The sequence below is a fragment of the Hippopotamus amphibius genome, chromosome 4, assembly GCF_030028045.1.
Source record: "Hippopotamus amphibius kiboko isolate mHipAmp2 chromosome 4, mHipAmp2.hap2, whole genome shotgun sequence".
NCBI classification, from domain to species: Eukaryota; Metazoa; Chordata; class Mammalia; order Artiodactyla; family Hippopotamidae; genus Hippopotamus; species Hippopotamus amphibius.
In genome coordinates this window covers 34,254,264-34,276,563 of record NC_080189.1, presented here as the reverse complement: position 1 = coordinate 34,276,563, position 22,300 = coordinate 34,254,264, and the positions used below count along the sequence as shown (strand labels likewise).

The window sequence follows — 22,300 nt, the reverse complement described above, 5'->3', positions numbered from 1 at the left end:
ATATTAAATCATCATTTTTTACATCTGTAAAAAACCTTCATATGGCACAACCCAAATATATGCAATTTTGTCAATCACTTCAATAAATAGAAAAAAAGAAAAAAAATTATGTGATTCATGTGTATTTAAAAGTGGAAATTTTACATTGTTTTTCTTACTGAACTCATAGTATTGTAATATATTTTTATAATTGCAAGCCTTTTATTGATTATCTATCTGTTGATACCTACTTACTTTTTTTGTTTGTTTCTTGTATTCTTGAGGCTATAAAAAGATTTTCTTCTGCACATTACAATATAATTAGCATACATTTCACAAAAGCAATAAAAAAATAATAAATTTTTTAAAGTAGCATTTAAAAAAAATTCACTTTCTAAACCTCAGAAATGTAGTGAAGCAGCTGAATCACACTTTTGAGACTTGTTCTTGATGAGTTCAAATTTGTATTTAACTGATATTTATTGGCACTGTAATGGAAGGAGTGTATCTCATTTAGCCATTCCCAAATCTTGGGAAATAGCAGTGTTATCCCTATTTTACAAAGATGGTAACCAAAGTTCAGAAAGGTGGAGTGTAGACTAGCAGCGGTAATCCAAAGAGTAAAGAGCTGAACAGGATTTCAACTCAGCTCTCTTGATTCAAGACCTGTGCCTGTTCTACTGTATTCTACATGTAACTTCTATAACATCTGAATCCCATAATGAACAGAGAACCCAGAAATTTTTAGTTATGTAGTAACAATAACCAAACATTTAAAGTTTTATAGTTGGACCTATTCTTTCAAGTGGTTATTTTATACGTAGTAGAATTCCTGCCAGGGTTATACAGTGATCTAAATCTACTCATTTTACTGAAGCCAAAACATCAGTTAATGTCATACTTGTTTAGCTTAACGGCAAAACAAATTCATTCTAGAAATCCCCCTTGTAAGTTCTTACTCATTGCATTATAAATGAGAGCCTATAAAAACATAATTCATCCTCTTTTTTTAAAAGTTATTTAATAAAACAAATTATATTTATACTTTTTTAGGATTGTAATAAGATTATTAATTCAAAAATAATTCTGTGGAAAGCCTATCACAATTTCACTATTTTTTAAGTAACTTAAACATGTGTAACCATAGAAATGTATCTTTTGACATACTTTAAAGAAGAGTTGTAATCAGGCCATTGTTTCATATGCTATTGAAATACTATTTCTTTAAGTATGCCAAACATTATGCCTATAATTATACAGGATTAGATTTAGATTATTATGAACTTTTCAGTTGGTGAGGTCCACATTGATGAGATTTAACATTTCCTTTTTTGTCTGTATGAATAATACAAGACAGTCAATATAAAGTTTAGCATACTAGTACAGAAATAGAATTATACAATTTTCAATCCTAATGCTTACCTAGAAACTCTGCTTGCTATCTAGAATAGTCAGCTCACTATTTAATATAAAACAAGCCAACCCAGAAAATGCCTTTGGATTTATAACATATAAAACTTTGGTTTTTTCAGGTTGAAATGCACAGTTGGTCCTGCAATGAGTGAACATTTCAATATGTCCGTAGTTATTTCAAACAGTCGAGGGACAGTACAATACAGTGCATTTTCCTATGTGGTAAGTTTAGGCATTAATTTTCCCATGAACTAGGATATTTAATTATTACTTAATCTACTTAGAGTTATAAAATTAACAAGTTATTTTGTTTTGTTTTTATCTCTTATTCAGGATCCTTTAATAACAAGTATTTCTCCAAGTTATGGTCCTAAAACTGGTGGCACTTTACTTACATTAAGTGGAAAGCACCTAAACAGTGGAAATTCTAGACACATTTCAATTGGTGGAAAAACATGTACTTTAAAAAGGTGTTGTAGTTCATTTTTTGTTGCATCAGTCAAGTTGAATTAGTATCTGTACTTAACAAATCAAGAAAAGATTATTCTTTTGTGGAGAAGAATCAAGATGTTTATTTGTTTACTCTCCATCTTACAAAACTTCCTCCTTCCCAAATCCATCTACTCCTTGATTTTTCTACCCTTCCCTTATGGCTTATTAATTCCACTTTTAAGTTTTGTCTTCCCATCCACCTTCTTTATTGTTATACTTGGTATCCCATCTATGCTATAAGCTGTGAGAGTCTGGTAATTGACAATAAATTAAAATAAACATTTCCATCAAGATTTACAATTAGATCAAATCACTTTGGGGAGGTGAGAAGCATGAGGCAGATTAGCTTAGGAAGTTTCTGCTTCTTAGAGTTGGGAGAGCTCGGTTTAATCAAGTACCAAAGGGATACTTTAAAAATTTCTTGAAATCCCAAATATTTTTAAGTCAAGAATGGCTTGCCTACAACAAAGCTAAATTTGGGATACAGTCAAATATAAACACCCTACATTAGAAAGAACTTTTTTCTAGACCACATGAGGAAGTTCTTATTTAGGAGCCATTGACTGATGTTCTTTTGATTTCTAATTGTAATTCTAATATATATGTGTCTCTAATAACTAAGGTCCATTCTCTTAATTTTTTTAATTCAGTGTTTCAGATAGTATTCTCGAATGCTATACCCCAGCCCAAAGCACTCCAACTGAGTTTCCTATTAAATTGAAAATTGACTTAGCCAACCGAGAGATGAACAGCTTCATTTACTGGGAAGACCCCGTTGTCTATGAAATACACCCCACCAAATCTTTTATTAGGTAAGTAAAAGCTTCTGATTGGTATAAGAAAATAATGAACTTGAGAATAATTGGCTGTCAAGTTGTCAAAAGGAAGACAATTTTATCTCTGGATTTGATACTGTTGCATTTCTTTTGAAGGTTACCTTTCCAATTCAGGAGTGAAAACTACATTCCGGTTCTGAGTACAATTTGACTTTATCAGTGCTAGTTCATGCCATTTTATCCTATTCTAAATAGATTTCATTAAAACAATTTAACTGGACATCATAGTATTTATGCACTTATAAACATTTTAATTCTATACTAACCTTAGTGCCTAAAAGTGAAATCACCTTTTTCTCTTAATTCTTAAGTGTATTTTTGCCCTGCCTACTTTTTTTTTTTTTTTTGCCCTGCCTACTTTACACACAGCTTTTCCCTATACCAGACTCCCTCTGAATCAATATCTCATTGGAACCAATTCAATCTGCGTTGTTTCTGTTAATTCTATCAGTCTAGCAACAAAAGTTAATTTCATTTTTCTTTGTATTTTTTTCAGACTGGAAAAAGTATTTCTTTTGCATATTTGGTGAATGAAAAGAAAAGTGCATTTCTTCAGTTTATGAAATGAATTTTTAAAATACTTTCAAGTTAAATAAGTTATTTCCAAAGAAAAGTTACCACTGAACTTTCATTTGACTTTGGCTGTGGCTATAACTTGCAGTCACTACATGTAATTTATTTTAATTTCTCTCTTAAAATACTTTATAGAGAAAGAACCTCTCAATATTGCTATTTTTCTATTTTATTTTGCCAGTGGTGGGAGCACAATAACAGGTGTTGGAAAAAACCTGAATTCAGTTAGTATCCTGAGGATGGTGATAAATGTGCATGAAGCAGGAAGGAACTTTACAGTGGTAAGTCCTTTGAATGATAGTTCTGCTTAGAGCTCAGCGTGTCTGCTTCTACTACTGGCTTTCAGGGTATCAGAGACATTTCAGTTTGCCTTTAATGTTTCTTAGTTATCTTCCTTGCAGCGTAGGTCAAATAGTATTTTTTATTCAACAATTAAAAGTATCTAGCCTCAGGCTAACATCATAAACACACACACATAATGTTTAGACAAAAATAATGATTATCAGCTTGAGGCAGTGTTTTTTAAAGACAGTCAGTACAAATGCAAACCACATCATTCCCTGTCTCAGTCAGTCCAAACAGCTATAACAAAAATACCATAGACTGGATGGCTTACACACCAGACATTTATTTCTCACAGTTCTGAGGCTGGGAAAATCAAGACCAGGGTGCCAGCAGATTGGCTGTCTGGGGAGTGGCTGCTTTCTGGTTTGCAGATGATTATGTTCTCATTGTATCCTCACATGGAGGAGAAAGAAAAAGAAAGTGAGCTGTCTTGTGTCTCTTCTTATGGGGGCACTAACTCCATCGTGAGAACTTCACTTTCATGACCTACTTACCTCCTAACGGCCCCATTTCCAAATACCATCACATTGGGGATTAGGGTTCTAACATGAATTTGGGGAGGATGCAAACATTCGGTCCACAGCATTTCCCTATCCCCTTTTTTTTAATGCCCCATAGATCATCAACCCTTGTGCTCTAATAAAACCTTTAGGTAAAGCCTCTAATCTTGCCATAGCATCCTTGTCTTCCTAAGTGGCACAATGTTTTTTACACATCCCTTCTTCTTACCGTTCCTCTTGTCCCTTTGTTAGCACGTTATTAAATAATGAGAAAGAGCGTTAGAATACTTATGTCCTAGAGTGTGTATGTCGTTTGGTATTTCTCCACCTTTTATTTGCAAAGTCAATCATAATGAATTAACTGAATTCCTCCTTAAAAGTGATTGACCTATTTTGTGCTCTAACAAATTTTGGGGGTCACATTAAAGTGGTAGTTTTACTTTAGACCTTAGGAAGTTTGGAGTTGTTTACAAAGATTTTATATTTTTGTTGTTTTTCTCTGATATAAAATATCCATAATTTAGTTGGACTTGTACACACAACTTAGAATGAAAGTTATAAGTGCCCCGTCTCAAGCAGGGTCTTGATTGGGGAGGTAATAGATTGAATTACAGCACTTCCTTTTGGATTCCCATCCAATATTTCTTGAAGGCTAAGGCCACAGTGTGCTTTAATTACAAAAACCAATTTGGGGCTAAAAATGTCAAGCCAAATCACCAAACAATAAGGTCATCTCAAATGAGATTTTTCTTGACCTTCTCAATCAGCCACATTGCATCACCTCTAAAGGGTATTATTAGATTTTTATAATATTCCTGAGAGATTGTACTCCAGGGAGTCACCGTATGAAGTAGAGAGCTTTGAAACCAATCCCTGCACACGGCCACAAACAAAGTTAGAATACCACCACTATTAATTTAAAGGGCATCAGTTCTCCACAACCAGGAATAGCAATTTTTCATTAACTTATAAAAATAACAGTAGCCCTCTTTGGTGTTGGCATGTGACTTTTTTAAAGTAGAAGTCTGAGAAATTATTAGTTTATCTAATTCACACCAAGCCTACGTTATTAAAATAACGGCTAAGTATTCTCCCTCAGCAGCATTATTCATTCGTTTGTAATCAAATAGTTATGAAAAACCTCCTATATGTGGCAAGGAAGATTCAAACAATGGTAGAAGATTAAAATCTTATCTGTTTATATATCTGAAAATGTAAACTTTTGTTATTTTAGCCGCAAACATATTAGTACAATAGAACAATGCATTCAAATTGGACAGGAATGAAAAATTCAGTGGGTCTATTTGACTATTGTTTGTGAAAAACCTCATAAAGAGAACCCCATGTTCCCTGCTTCTGATAGAATTTGAAGCTGACCATGATGAATTGAACCCATTCATTATTTAACAGATAAAAACTCTTGGTCAGGTCTGATTTAGATATACGGATCCAGCCACAGTAAATTTTCGGTCTAACAAACTCAAATCTTTTAAAATAAGAATACTAATCACCTTCTTAACAAAATACATATTAATTTGTTAATATGCATTATGTCCCAGAAGCCGGAAGTTTATTGTATAGTTTTCACATTTCTTGTTATATAGATAATTATTGTAATAGCAGTAAAATTGTTCATTTCCTTGTTTCAAGATGATAGAATAAGTAGCTTTTAGCATTATAATATGGATTTGATACAAAACTAAAGAATATTTTTTTATATTATATCTGTGTATCGGTTTTCTTTGTCTGCTTATAGCACACATTTTTTAATGTAGGGTAATTTTTTAAATTATTTTTAAAAGAGAATATCAAATATCCAATTTTGTTTGTGCTTTTTATGTATATCCTGAATCTTTTTTCTATTGTGGACATAACTAATTGTTTTATCTTCAGCTTTACTTGTCAAAGAAAAGGAAATCTAAGGGATGTTGTTGCTTGTTTGTCTTTTCCTTGGGGGAAAAAATGCAACCATTTAACCTTAAATGTGCCACTTTGTGTTGCTGGTTTAGTCTAAGCACAATCAAGAGGAAACCACATTTTCCAAACTTCTATAAATCAGAATTACCAAGGGGAGGATTTGAAATGAGAGATGAAAGGGCATGAAATAACAATAGCAGAGCTTTGTAAAATAGAGAGGATGGGAAAAGATTTACCAATATAGAATACAGAGTGAACAAGAAGCTGTACAGCATGAGAGTTATATGAATTTCAGAGCCAGTGGCCTAGGATTTATGTTCCCTATTTTGCCACGCAGAGCTGTGTGACCTGGTCTGATGACATCAGCTCGAAAAGCTCAGTTTCTTCATCTGTAATATGTATGTAATCATAGCACCTACCTCACAGGATTATTGTGAGAATTAAATGAGGCCAACCTTGTAAAGTATTTTGCACAGAACCTGGCACTCAGTAATTGATAGCTTAAAACACACTAATATGATGACCTTACTACGTAGTTAATTATAGTGTGAACCAGATGGTGCTTGGCAGTTAACAAAGCACTTTACCATGTATTATTCCACTGTGAATAACATTTTAGCCTTAATTCCTAAATGAGGAAACTGAGTTTCCAAGTAAAGGCTTTGCCCTGATTCTCACAGTTTGATTTAAAGCTAGGATGCCAATAAGGCCTTTAATTGCACAAAGTTCAGCTCCCACTCTGCAATAGCTGTTTCATAAACAGCCACCCTCCAGGTGACTGTCCTGTCTTCTTAAGGAAAATAAAGTGATGGGGGAAAGAGACAGCTTCAGATAGACTAGCGTACTTCTTCCCAGCAAGTGAAGCTTTGTAGCTCCTTTAAGACTGGGTTGTTTAGATAATTGTACATCTGTCATATTTCCAGAAATATGTTCTTCAACATTAGAAAGTTAAATGGAGATTTTTTCCAAAAAATGTATATTTTCAATTGATTGCTGAAACAGTGAAATGTGAGAGTTGCTATTGATGTTGTCAAGCTGTGTTCTGTTTACAGTGGATAATTGTGTCTTACTATAGGCATGTCAGCATCGCTCTAATTCAGAGATAATCTGCTGTACAACTCCTTCACTACAACAGCTGAACCTACAACTCCCCCTGAAAACCAAAGTCTTTTTCATGTTAGATGGGATCCATTCCAAATACTTTGATCTCATTTATGTACATAATCCTGTGTTTAAGCCTTTTGAAAAGCCAGTGATGATCTCAATGGGCATTGAAAATGTACTGGAAATTAAGGTAAGAAATGCTTAAAGTGCTCTCTTAAATCATCAACTTGCCCTTAGTTGACTTGAAAGCTATGTGAATAAAATTGTTGTATTTGGTCATTATCTTATACTAATCAGCAAATACCTAAGCTCTGAAAAACAAATGTTTTTGGCATAAGACTAAAAGGTATGTATAATAATGGACTTTTTAATGAAGCATTTAAAAACTCTTTCTTGTGTATGTATTAAAAAGTAGTAAATATGGGATGTAAATCCATTAAGTAAGTTGCCTATGACGCATTATTCTGCAAATATATAACATTTCCCTGAACACCTAAATGTGCTTATTATAAGATAAAAGGTAAAAGTCATGGAAGTAAACGCATCAACTGTAGTTCTGTACTGCTTTCTAATACTTGAAATTTTATATCTGGGTGTGGTCATCTCTAAGCTAATTTATAAATGGAGCTGGATTTCCTCTACCTCAGGAATATATTAGCCTCAAAATATAATTGGATTCGATAATAACAAATCATCTTTTCTAACCCAGCCTGTTGCAAACAGAGAATACGAAAACCCAGAGAGGCTAAGTGGTTTGACAAGTGATCAAATCATGGCAGAACAAAGACTAGAATACAACTCTTTTATGTTGCTTTGGTCTTTTTTACTTCAAATAGTAGTAAACGAAGCAAAATGATCAAAACTAATTATCTACAGCCCCAGTCTCTAGAAACAGCAAAATACTTATCCTTCAACGTGCTGTTTTAGACATGCAGAATTTTCCCCCTGAAAGATAGCCTGAATGCAAATATGAACAAACACAAAGTAATAGGATAATCTTTGTTTAGATGTAATATAAATTCCTATAGATCATCCCTACGTAAGAATATGTTTCTACTAAAATTTTTCTTCTTTTTCAACAAGATTTTATCTACAGCCAAACCCATGTACACATTCACACACATACAAGTTTAGTAACCTCACAATTGTGTTTTGTACAATAATTAAGCAAGCCCAGCATGAAATTAAATGGAAGCCTGCTTCAATGAACAGCATGTTTACCATAGCAAAGTTCTTTCATCTGCTTCTTTAATTAGTTTTAGAAAGGGAGAAAGAGCTTTTATCACTTTTTTTTTCAATAACATTAATCTAGTGTGGCCTTTTGCTTTCAACAATTACTGTGTTTGCCATTTGAAAGATTCCATTTGGTTTTTCTTGATGAAAACAAAGGTTTATTTGCAAATATTTTTACACCCAGATAAACTCTATTTTTCTATTCCTGTATCTATGATGGAAGGATTAGAGAAAAATGGTTCTTTATCTACCCTTTCAAGCAGTCTTATATGGAGGAGAAAACTCCTTTTTCTGTAAATTACATACCCGTTATTCAATGTCCTACAAAATTGTTGGACCAAGAAAAATACAATTTGACATCATCCTCAGCCTTTCAGTGTTGTTCCCAACCTGGCCCAGGAGGTCTCTGGAAACAGACACAGAGACTTTCTTTTCTTGCCTATGTACAGAATGATTCTTTTCTCTAATAAAGGTCTAGCACCTGTCATGTCACAGAGTGGCAATCTGGAGAAAAAAGGAACAGTTTAGGGGAACTATTTTGGTGTCATGATTCAATCTTCTCCCATATTCCATTCTACATATGTGTAAGAGGAAATCTAAGATATAACAGAATCTTTGTGACAGCAGTTTAACCCTCTATCAGTTTCTAAAGTTGATCACATTAAAACCTCTGCCTCTCTGAGGGCAGAAACAAGGGAACATAAAGCAACAGAAAAGAAGAGAAGAAGAGAAAAGATCTGTTTTTATCAAAAGAAAGGGTGCCATTTTATTTCATGTTGTGTTTGTTCAATTACCATTCAAAACATGAATGTGAAATATGTTTGTGTTCCATCAGTGAAAGCACTATGGAGAGAATTGTGTTTAGAGTGAGATTTGCTTCTTATTGCCAGCAAGAGTTCGTGCTCCTCAAGCAGCTATGCATACAAGAATTCCTTGGCTAAAAAGAGATTGTGATAGTTTCCAGCCCTAGCTGTGAGAATTGCCTTAGTCAGTAGTTGGCCCAATAATTACACCATGGCCAAGAGGTTCAGCCAAGTTTGGATCAAGAGAACATAATAGAGACTGGGGATCAGTCATTCCTCAGGACTAATCAGAAACCCCATTAATGTGGGAGGTGGTTTATACCCAAGGCTTAGGCACCAGTTGTGGACAGTGGTCATCAGAAGTAGACATCTCTTTGGGAGTACCTGTTAGGGCATGGTGTTCATGTCAACAACAGCTCACATTTGTGTGGAATTTTAGTTAACACAGTACTTCGACATATGTTGTTCATTTAAGACTCATATGGACCTGTAAGGTTGGGAGGTCAGTGATGATTATCCCCATTTATAGATAAGTAAACAGAGGTTTAGAAAGATTAGGTAATTTGCCTTGCGTCTCCAAACAGCATAACTAGGGCTCACAGTCAATTTTCTTGATTCCAAATTTGGTCTTCTTTCCACTACATTACAAAGCTTTTCATATTAACTTTCATTTCATGTATACGAAAATACCTTTCATAATAGCGAAATTTTCTATCATGTGGTATGTAGATATCTATACAGTTCTTTAAGTGAAATAGCTCTAAACACTTTACAAATATCTGAAAGTCAATTCTGTTAAAAGAAACCTTGTATTTTTCCCTAATTATCTTATATAACTTTTTGATCATGAGCATATTTTATGAAAACTAGAGAAGCACAGTATTTAATGCTGGAACTAAGACTGCCTGACACTGCCCTGGGGCTTCTTCTTATTCTGGAGCATATTGATATACTTGGTGGTAGAGATGCTTCAGAAGTCCAGCTTGGAGAAGTTGGCTAAAGCAGGAAAAGCAGCGGGAAGATCAGCTAAGTCAGGTAACAGAGACTCGGGCTGTGATACTAGGGGCATAAGAACAAGGGTTGGGAGCTCAGTTAGAGACCTTCTGTCTGGGCATCAGAAGGATCTGGAAGGGACAGTAGTTCTGAGCTAATTCAGTCTGCCTGCTGCCCAGAGCTGACCAGAGTTTGTCTTCCTCCCACTTCTGACGAACGTACCTGCAATTATAGGCCCAAACCCATATTCACAACCACTGTGAGACCTGTTCTGTCTCCAGACAGGGTGGAAATGAAGGACTCTCTTCTTAGAGGTCATCTGACCCAGTGTCAAGACCTGATTTTTTCAATAAATACATGCTACAGGCTGACTGTGAAGTTATACGTGGATTTTCAACTTCGTAGGGGTCAGAGCTGCTAATCCCCACGTAATTCAGGGGTCAACTGTATTCAACTGTATATCCCTGTGCTAGAAACTTTAATATACATTCTGTGGAGGGAAAAAAAACCATATTCCAGGGCACATAGACAGCACCTGTGGTATCCCAGTGCCCCAAGTAGCCAGTGAAGAAACCAGTTTAATTTTGGTTCACCCAGGTTTTCTCAAATGATCTGGGAACTTTTTTCCCCAATTGCCTATTAATGTCCAATGGACTTAGTTTTAAAGCTTTCTGTGGTGGTTCTTTGGCCTAGTTCTCAAGCTGAGAGGGCTCATATCCTCTGGATAAAGTGTAAATGTCCCTCCACCACCACCTCACTGATTTTCTGCTGCCAGCCTCCCTGGACCATGGCCTGGCTGAGTTCTACTACCGTCCCCACCATGGCCTTAACTGACTTTGCCAGACTCACCTGGCGCATGAAAACTTATAAGACCCCTCCTGTTATAATGCTATTTTTCAAATCCTACCCACTTGCACTCCTATCTGCTCTGCTCTGTAACCAGTTCAGACATGGGTTCCCAGCCCTGAGTCCTAGATAGAAACATGTCATACCTGGCCAGGGTTACAGAGGAAAGGGACAAGGGACACTCTGATATGACACATTGGGAGTAATAGTTTTTCACTTTAGAAATACATTCATTTTAACATTACAGTGAGAGGAAGAAACTCTTACTCATCTTTATATTCTCAGTAACTAGCATTTTGTCTAACACAGTAGTAGAAGGTAAGTCAATTTTGTATCAAATGGAATTGATTTACTTCATGACCAGGTTGCCTTTGAATCTTTGTTCTCAATGTGTAAAACAGGAATGACAATAATACCTACTTCAGGAAAAGGTCTTTACAGGATAAAATGAGATGATTATAAGTCTAAATTGCTTTCTGTGTGTAGGGGATTAAAGACCAGAAAGCTCCTTTTATTTTGCTTTATTTAAAAACTTATATATTACCATTTTAATGACTAAAGAACTAATCCAATTTTGTAAATATGTTCTACTATTTAATAATAGCTAATATTAAATAATAAAAGTAAATAAAATTTCTAAACATACACATTGTTTCTATAGCTCGATAAATCTATGCTTATTTCAAATGACAAAAACTAGCCTTACCTTTTCTGTTTTTTTCCTGATTTGGACCCTTCTGTTATATAGTAGTGGGCTTCCAATATCACTTCTTTAATATCTTGGATTGTAGACTTTTAAAATAATCACTATACATACAAAGCTGATATTAATTTCTTATGTAAGTCACTAATTATCGTGCGTTTCTTAGTAGGCACAAATGAAAAGGGGTTTCATTGTTCAGCTTTGTGATCTGTTTTTGTTTTAGAGAAGCTTTTATGCAACATCCTAGGCAAACCTGAGCCTAAAAGATGGAGTACTGGAAATGCAGTATGTTCATCCCTTCGCCCAGCCTTCGTCATTATCTAAGCAAGCAAGACACATTTTAGTCATTCCCTCATAAATCAAGCCCTCCAGCTCTTTAATCTCTTTCCTTTGTCATTCCCTGAATCCCCTTCAACATGTGAGCCAGTGCCTTAGCCCTCCTCAGTCCTAACCAACAAGTTGTCATTTGAAGCCCCAAGGTGACCTGTTAGATTTATGAGCTTCTAGGCTGACTTGCCCTGTGCAGCTGACCTGGTTCAATGGAGTACACATACTGCCTCTAGAAATATCATAAGGATAGAGTTTGTCTATACCTATTTTTTAAAACTCCAAATTCATGTAAGAAAGAAATATTGTCTTCCAACTTCTTTTCCGAGAATAGTATCTGACCTAGCAATCTGTTGAGATCCATATGAGACAATGTATGTAAAACTAGTTTGCCAAGCATTAAAGATCATGTAAAACAAAGTGGGAAACAAAGTAGCAATACTGTAGTTGTTAGGCTGCTCTTTGTCCCTAAGAAAAATACTAATATGTTTTGATATCTCTCTCCTCAAAGTAATGGCTTTTTAATAAATAACCATACTCATTAAGTCTTCATATGAGAAATTGTACCTCTGTTTTCACTTTTTCCCAAGGCTAACTATTGGTTTCTTCAACAAAACAGTGATGTTTTAAATGCCTAATGGTAACTTCAGTTAACTAAATATGTCAAATTGAATAATGTTTTTAAAGTCTTCATGTACCTATATAATTGTTCAAAATAATGTAATCATGCTCTCAAATCATAATGAGGGTCATACGGCATCTTACAGGAATTTCTTTAAAAATGGATTCATTTTTGTATAGGATTCAACTATGCAAAAAGGATGAAAAGAAATTGCCCAACTCAAACACAAAAGGAATACATTGATGTAGATCCATTACATCAAAATCTTTGAAGATGGGACCCAGACACAATATTTTATATAAAGCCCTCAGTGTGATTCTAAAAGTGAAACCGAAGCTGAGTATCCCTGCATTAGGCAGCTCGACAACTGAATCTCTAAATTGTTTCCCTTTTGCCAACCATCAATACCCCCTGAAAGCATTAAGGTGAATATGAATAAGACATCATTTGATGTGAGGGTATACCAAGAATCTCTCTCCTTTTCTCTAAAATCCAATTTGATGGAAAAGCTAGATGCTATGATTCCTGACTAATTAGTACCCTGAAATGATCATGCTCTCTTTCAACCATCCAAATCCCCATGAAAATGAGTGTCAGAAAATCATGTGCCTTGGTAAACAATATGGCCTGTGTTTGCAGTGTATTTATATTCCTTCACAATTGTTTGCATTTCTGCGAAATTGTGAAGTGTTAACAAGCTCCTTTCTTTTTCTTCCAGGGAAACGATATTGACCCTGAAGCAGTTAAAGGTGAAGTGTTAAAAGTTGGAAATAAGAGCTGTGAGAATATACACTCACATTCTGAAGCCGTTTTATGTACGGTCCCCAATGACCTGCTGAAATTGAACAGCGAACTAAATATAGAGGTGGGATTCCTGCTTTCCTCTCATGATGTAAATAAAGATGCCAGCGTAATTATGTCACTGGCAGACTTAAAATAAATCATTAAAGCTCATTTGTCTGTTGGCTTTAGCTCATCAGCTCAGCCTTGATTCTTAGTTGTTATTTTAGAAATAGTGAGTTTCTGTTGCACTGTCTCCTTCCCAAGCTTCAAAGGGTAGATCTCAAAAGTCCTTCCTGGCCACACTCTTCTCCATCATGCCACACTCTTGCCAAAATTTGCTGTAATTCTCGGGAGGGATAAGGACACATTCATAGTGCCCTTCCCCCACCTCTCACCTCCCCAGGAGGCCAGAGCCAGCACACCACTGCCCACCACAGTGATCTCAAATGTATTGACCCATAAGTAACGGAATATGTATGCACTGGATGAAGTAAAATAAGAATTAGACTATTTTACAGTAACTTCTTTCATGTAAACAGTTAAATCAGATAACTAGAAACCAGAGTGAGTGATTTTTTTTCATTCTTTTTTTTAACAGCTTCGTTGAGATTAACTCACATGCCATACAGTTTACACATTAAAGTGTACAGGTCAATGGTTTTAGGTATATTACATTATTAATTTTTTAAATTATGGTAAAATGCATATAACATAAAAGTTGCCATTTTAATCATTTTTAGTGTACAACTCAGTAGCATTAATTACATTCACAGTGTTGTGCAACTGTCACCACTGTCTAATCCCAAAACTTTTCCATCACCCTAAACGGAACCTTTCAATAATACTGTCATAGTCCCTCCTCTTCCCCAGCTCTAATCTACTTTCTGTCTTTATGAATTTACCTATTCTAGACATTTCATATAAGTGAAATCATACAATATTTGTCGTTTTGTGTCTGGCTTATTCTACTTAGCATGTTTTCAAGGTTCATCCATGTTGTAGCATGTGTCAGAACTTCATTCCTTTTTAAGGCTGAACAATATTCCACTGTATAGATATACCACATTTTGTTTATCCAAGAATGTGTGATTTTTAAAGGGTTCCTGAGTTTTCCAAAAAGTTATGAAATGGGAATGTATGAAAAACTTTAAAAATCAAAGAAGGCTGAACCATAAGCTCAGAGTTTGGAATTCAGAAGGACCATAAATCCTAAAAAGCATACCATTAGAGCTGGAAGGAACATCAGACTTCTTCTCTGTATCAAAACTGAAATGAAAACATTGAGACTTTATTATCCCATGATAATAATATGATTATTTACTTCTTATGGGTAGTCTCCTGTGCCCTCTACCCTACCCTCCAGGACAGCATTAATGTCCTATTGTCTCTGTTTCTTAGTATATGTTCATACTTCTGCACTACATATGATACTGTACTATAATCATTTATTTTTTGTTTGTCTCCCTTTTATACTTCAGTTCCTCAAGGTCGGAGACTGATCTTTATCTTTTAACCCCTAATACCTAGTTACAAGTACAAACAGCTAAGCATCGCATAAGTACTTCAGCGATTAGTAGCCCCTAATTATTTGAACACTGAACCAAAATTGAGGAATGTCTGAATACTCTGAAGGCAATTATGCCACTTCTAGAACAGTAATAACCAGGTAGTATTTTGAGCCCAGAGAGACTGTATTTCAACTGTGTAGTGTACTTTGTATCTATCACGGCTAAATTCTGACTTTTCATTTGTTATTTTTAGTGGAAGCAAGCAATTTCTTCAACCATCCTTGGGAAAGTAATAGTTCAACCAGCTCAGAATTTCACAGGATTGATCGCTGGTGTTGTCTCAATATCAGTAATACTCTTATTATTACTCGGGTTTTTCCTGTGGCTGAAAAAGAGAAAGCAAATTAAAGGTGCATTTTTTGTTGTTATTGTTTGTTTTAAAGGAGTTTCCTTAAGAATACAGTCATTACAGTTTAAAATTGTCATAGATTCATGTGTGTGGTCTTATGCAATCCATAAAACCTATGAGTTCTGGTCACTGGGTCAAAGTGACTGATAGCCAAGTCTTTAACGAACTCTTTCTCTCTCTCTCTCTCTGTTTTAAGATCTGGGCCGTGAATTAGTTCGCTATGATGCAAGAGTACACACTCCTCATTTGGATAGGCTTGTAAGTGCCCGAAGTGTAAGCCCAACTACAGAAATGGTTTCAAATGAATCTGTAGACTACCGAGCTACTTTTCCAGAAGGTATACCTCAGTTTATTGTTCTGAGAAATACCTATACGTACACCTCAGGGGGTTGTGGCATTGTTGTTTATTTTGGGTTTTGCCTTTATACTTGTGTAAAAGTATAAAAGAAGTGTTCACCTCTTCCTTGGCCAAAAAAGTATTTAATTTGACACAGAGTTACATGGCTCTTATTTTAAAATGAACTCGTTTATATATTATATGAGACGTTTAGAGTCTTTAAGCTCTGTTCTCATAAAAAGGTTCATTTTAAAACCACTTGAGCAATGATAAGGTGTTTATCATCTGAGTGCAATGCTAATAAATTGTGAAGCTCTCTTTAACAACCCAGGAAGAGTTAAGATACAAAACTTATGTTTATTGAAATAGAAGTTGGTACTGCTACATTTTTTTACCTGTTGATCCTCACACATTTAAATTATACCTTTAGCACTGCTTTGAAGGATTCTCAGTGAACTGTTAGTACTCAACCTTTTACCCACAGCATCCCAGGACTTGAATGTATTTTGAGTCTTATCCAATAAAAACCTTCAATTATGCTATTTAAAAAGGAGGGTTAACATCATCTGTTTTGCAGAACATTAGGCATAATAACTGTCAGATTAGCCAGAGCATTTAACATTGTTTTATTTAAAATCTCCTGGTAAAAGCAAAATGTCTGTATTGTATCTGCTCCATTATCTTTAGAAGTTACAGGACGTGAGTCAAGTACAAGCATTTCCCTGGTTGAATATTTACCATTGGACAAATAAAATGAGTCACAGACGGTTGAAGATACTGCAAAACTTAGAAGTTGCTCATCAAAACAAGTACAAGAGCAATGAGGCACTTAACATTTTAACTTTTTCAACACATACTGCCTCTTACTTTTTCAGGTTTATGTTAGTTCTATAGAGATGTTGTATAGACACAGTTAATATTGTCTTTTCCCACATGACTCCATTCACCTTTAAGAATCGAAGCCCTTAACAACATGAACAAATCAAATCCAGTTTATAGTTTTGAAATTTAGATCTATTTATTATTTTACATTCACATTTAATGGCTCTAATTTGAGATCTTTAAAATTCACAAGTAATTTTTTTTTTAAAAAAAGCATACTTAATCTTTCTTCAACTTCATCATTGCTAAGAAACTTGTTTCATCCTCTTTCCTACATTGAACTTACTCCTTGGAGACATGGAAAAATAAAACAAGCAAAGAAGGCTATCCAGAGAGAAGAATGAGGAAATGCACAACAAGCACCTAATAAAGAGGCACCTACAGAGCTTCTCTCTCTGTGTGTGGTGGGGCAGCCTCCTTATCAGTCTTTCATGCAGACCTAGAATTCTCTCTGTGTCAGACCAGAATCATACATTGATGGTTTAAATTGGTTTGTTTGCGTGTTTAAACTTAACCCAAAGGTTGGTACAGTTTCTATGCCAGAGGATTTTTTTCCTGTGCCTCATCAAGGATTTCCCTTGATCTTTGCACCTCTGAGAATTTAGAATCCTGATCTCTAGGAGCAAAGGTTTGAGAAGTTAAGGCAAAGGAACTGAATTTAGAGAGGCTCATCTGTATTTCCATCCCCTAGGAAAGGTTTGGAAACACTGACTCTGGGATTAAAGGAACAGACACCTAACTAGGCTTCCTCCTTCCTCCACCCATCCAACATCTCAAGCATTCCCTTGATGTTCTACTTCCTTCCTTTAAGGTTGCATCTGTCTCATTTCCAGCTAGCAATTACTGTAACTACTGGGGTGGTCCTAAAGCTTTTCTGGAACCACTGTTGAGATTTACTGCTCTGGGCTAATTGATGTATTAACCAAACTGTCCAATGTGGCAAATACTAAACATGTTTAAGTGGGCTTAGAAATAGTCAGGGTACCATCGATTTTCTTTTTATGCCCCTCTCTTAAGTTTTGATTTTCCTGCTTATTTGCAAACAAACAATATTTTCTTTTGGTGCTGATGGGGACCCCCCACATAAGCCTCTCCCCTCTCCCTGTTTTATATACTAATACATTTCAATATCCAGCCTAGTTTATCTTCATGTCAGTTGCTACTGATATAATGCCCTCTCCTTGACATGTTTGGATTCCCATTGGAAAGCGCAAAGCAACTGGTGGCTTCTCTGCCCTATTTGGCATTAAGAAATATATTCTCAGCCCTACAATTCCCTACCCCTGAAATGGAAAAGTTTCACCTAGCAAAAGGGAACCTTGTCTGAGGCTCTTACAGAGTTTTGGTTATAAAGATCAGCTGACAAGGAATGCTGATCTGATCCCTTTCCAAGTGCCCTCAACTAAGCAATGAGAATGGCACACTAACCCAATTCTAATCTGCTCTCTCTAAACAGTGATAACACTAGATCTGCTGCCATCACCACAGGATGGAGAACTTACCACGAATGTAAAAAGCTTTCAGTTCTGAAATTTTAGCCATTATGTATTTCTAATCGTTTGTGTGTATGTGTGTATTTAGAGAGAGAAAGAGAGAGAGCGAGAAAATATTTCACTATACATATTTTTCTTTGGCCATGAATCCACATAGGTTTTGAGCAATACTAATTAATACCATTAATGAACACGTCTCTCAAATGGCATCTTTTTTTCATTTTCTTATAGTTGAGTTGAAGTTTTGTCAGACAAGGCAGTTGCTTGACTACTTTTGACTACTTTTCCATTCTTTTTTTTTTTTTTTTTTTGGGGGGGGGTACACCAGGTTCAAACATCTGTTTTTATACACATATACCCGTATTTCCTCCCTTCCTTGACTCCCCCCCCCTCGAGTATATTAAAAAACAAACCACGAGCTTAGCTTTTTGCTATATATAAAAAGAGAAATGTCTAACGAAATGAAGAGGAAAAAAAAAAGCTTTCAAAGTTACTACTTAATATACTTATAAGAAAGTGAATAAATGTTTTTTAAACACACACACACACCTATTTTTTCGCAGTTTATCATTTTATTAAACTAATTCCTTGTTAAAGATTTTTCCTAGCCTCATTCAATGATACAACCATCATTTCTTTAAATTTAAGTTTAAAATTCAGTTTTGTTATTAATTCAACTTGCTACCCCTGTTACAGTTCCTGCTAAGTGAGGTGTCACTATTGTTTCTAATAATTTTGCTTTATCTTGCAGACCAGTTTCCTAACTCATCTCAGAATGGGTCATGCAGACAAGTGCAGTATCCTCTGACAGACCTATCCCCCATCTTAACTAGTGGGGACTCTGATATATCCAGTCCATTACTGCAAAATACCGTCCACATTGACCTCAGTGCTCTAAATCCAGAGCTGGTCCAGGCAGTTCAGCACGTAGTGATTGGGCCCAGCAGCCTTATTGTGCATTTCAATGAAGTCATAGGAAGAGGTAAGTATTTCCACTCAGCTTTTTGTTAACCACGATTTTCCAGTAAGCATTTTATCTTCTGCCTTTGCAGATTAGGAATTAGACAATAGTGAAAGCAACTGACACATCGGTGATAACAAGTGCACTTGATTTCTGTTCTGCAGAAATACAGCCCTGCAAGTCACATTCATGGGGATTTGCCCCTGTGCATGGAGACAACGTGATAATCTCCCAAACTGATTAGAAATAAATCACATTCCTTCCTCACCTTTTTCATATGAGTTATAATTTCTTGAAAGGTGCCTTTTACTTCCTTCTAAAAATCATTCTGTTAAGTTCCAATATTTTTACTCGTTATCTCCTTCCAATCTTTCTTTACCCTGGAAATAGTGACTACCTCTATGAAGTCCTGGTTTATAACAGTTTGTACATTGCTAGACAACATCAGAAGACAGGGAATTTATAGCCTTCCCTTGATCTGAAGCAACATACATCATCTCTACAGTGCACTCCAATTTCTTTATACAAAGAGGAATGAATATTTGTAATAAGCCAGCCAGAGCAGCAATAACAGCTAGCATATAGCATTTGAGGAAATATTGAGCAGGAAAAGAAACCAACCAGAAGCCAGGAAATGAACTCCACTCTTCCCTTTTTCTCTAAAAAGCTTTTACCTTTAATACTAAATGGCGTCTGATCCCTTTTATTCAATATGTGCTGCAAGAGGTAGCACAGACATCAGCCAGCAGGATGCAGAAGAAACTGATGGGACAATTTCTCTCATATGTTCACAAGGCCTCCTCATTTTCCTGTGATAGCATCAACACATTCCTGTATCACATACTCCAGATTTTAATCTTTAGCATGCTCCCCTTCCCAAATAGCAGCTTCACTGTTAACAAACATGTTTTACATCAGAGTAATATATAGTTCTTTTATCAGCCTATAAATCCCCGTAATTGTACCAGTTTTAGAGTGTGTGGCTTCAGTAATTATGTTCTAATTCTACATATTGTAAAATTAGTATTTTATCATGAAAGATGCTAAAAATGGCAATTATATCTCTTAAAAAGTAATAATCTGAATGATTCTATAAATATTAACTATTATTTATATGCTTTCCCCAGTGGAATGTGCGCCCTCAAGAGCATAGATTTTATTTATTCATCTTTGCATTACAAGAGGGTAGACTGATGCCCAACACTCACATGCTAGGCACTCAGGGCGTCTTGGCCAGCTGGACAAATTAATTAATGACTTAGCTATCAGACATTTGGCACCTCTGGGGAAAATTACTGCAACTGGATGAAAGGCTACCACTGGGAAAGTGATGTGGCTAAAACCAGAGAGAACTAGATGAAATGACTCAGAGTGAATTTGCTTCATTTACGCGATCGCCTTTCAGTTTCTGCCAACCTGGATTACATATTAACCGGTGACTAATGGGGGAAATCCTTATTCTATAATGCTAATCTTATTTCTGATGGTGACATTTTTATTTCATTTCAGTTTATTGGAATATAGGGAGCTTATTTTATTGCATTTCTTCATGTGGGTAAAACTTTATTTTCATATTTAAAAGATGTTACTTGATCCTTAAAAATAATGTTTCTTTTATGAGGCAGATGTTAATCCTGTTTTCAGTGGTTCCACTGTGGATGAATATTTTATTATGTTAACCTTTAATAACAGTCACATCACCTAAATATTTTACCATGTATTAAATAATCATATTGCTTATATCTTTGGGTGAAATATATTACATCTGCATATTTCACAAATACACACAAATAGTGGTGTTGTTAATCAAAAGCATAAGAAACAACGCACTTTTTTGCCATGTAGGGAAAAAAAGGAAATGAAGGTCATGAAGAGCTTAATAAATAATATTGCACAATTAAAAGTCATGCGGCACTAACCAAGCTCCCTCTTTCATGTAGGACATTTTGGGTGTGTATATCATGGGACCTTGCTGGATAATGATGATAAGAAAATTCACTGTGCTGTGAAATCCTTGAATAGTAAGTTATATTTTACTTAACAGTGGAGTACACTTTTGTGGTTTGCAAACTAATAAATAGTTCATAATAAAGTGTTGATTTACCCTTCTCCTTGTGGAAAAATCAGTGACTGCTGGAATTATGGATCTAATCCTGAAAATTTGTTTGATCTAAATTCTTATTGAAATATTTCCTCAGAGATTATCCCTCAGAGCCCTCATAAGTAAGAATGAAGGAGAAATGAGGTTCTTGGATGAGGCTAGTATCATTTAAATATGTTTGGCTTATAATATTTGTTTTGCAAGTGACATTTATGGAAACTATTGGAAGCATGTTGGCACATACAATAATAATGACTCATTTTACCCGGAGGCATTACTATAATTATTTATTAACCACAGCTTTCATCAAAAAGATAAAAAATGAAATAAGACAAACAGGAGAAAAATATGCTAGCAGAAAACTGAAAAATTGTAAATGTGGTAATAATACCTCATTTATCCACATTTTTGGTGAGTGAAGTATTCCACATAAATGAACTTCCTTAACAAGTGATACTTACCCTCTTTTAGTGCTAGAACATATATTTTTAATATTATCTGCTAATGAGAAAATCTTTTTTAAATGGAATGCATACTCTTTTTAAGAAGTAGAGAATGCTGGAGTTATTCAGTTTTCCTGGCTCTCTCCCATGTATGCACGTTATTAAACTTTGATTTTCTCCTGTTAAAAAAAAAAAGAGAAAAAAAACACAGAATGCTTCCAAATATAAACTAAGACTTTATTAATGACCCAGAGCCATACTTATGGCATAAATTACTATCTTGTACAACCCAGTGTACTCCTCATACTAGAGCTTTCCTGGCTCCACCTTTGCTGACAGGTCTCACATGTCAAGTCAGTGTGCTTGCCTTTTCCACCCCCATTTCTAAATTTCTGCTCATAGTTTGAGTCAGTCTGAAAAATGTTAACAAGATATATTACAAATTTATATTGGAATTAATAAGCTTTCAATGCATACGTGAAAGATTTTCCTACAAGATATGTTATCGCCAGAAATAGTTCAGCCTTTTTAAATATAAATCTCCACACTGAGCAGTGTTCTGTATGGTTCTGGAAGTCTAAGCACAAGGTTATTAAAGAGACAGTTTATATGAAATGTAACTTACAAACTGTGATGGATTAAGTATAATAGTCAATAAGTTTGCCTAAATAAAGAGCACCACTGCCAGTTGTACTCA

At 35.2% G+C, this 22,300-nt stretch overlaps 1 protein-coding gene across 3 annotated transcripts in view; it reads left to right on the top strand.

The window, feature by feature from the left end:
* Positions 1–22,300, top strand: part of MET (MET proto-oncogene, receptor tyrosine kinase) — a 114,709-nt gene that overhangs the window by 74,688 nt on the left and 17,721 nt on the right. For all 3 annotated transcript variants that reach the window (XM_057731236.1, XM_057731235.1, XM_057731237.1), the window contains 10 exons: positions 1,512–1,614; positions 1,726–1,862; positions 2,535–2,696; positions 3,475–3,574; positions 7,131–7,349; positions 13,405–13,551; positions 15,231–15,387; positions 15,583–15,723; positions 18,850–19,080; positions 21,000–21,080. In XM_057731236.1, coding sequence (XP_057587219.1) covers positions 1,512–1,614; positions 1,726–1,862; positions 2,535–2,696; positions 3,475–3,574; positions 7,131–7,349; positions 13,405–13,551; positions 15,231–15,387; positions 15,583–15,723; positions 18,850–19,080; positions 21,000–21,080 — 1,478 coding nt within the window. The remainder of the gene's footprint in view (positions 1–1,511; positions 1,615–1,725; positions 1,863–2,534; positions 2,697–3,474; positions 3,575–7,130; positions 7,350–13,404; positions 13,552–15,230; positions 15,388–15,582; positions 15,724–18,849; positions 19,081–20,999; positions 21,081–22,300) is intronic.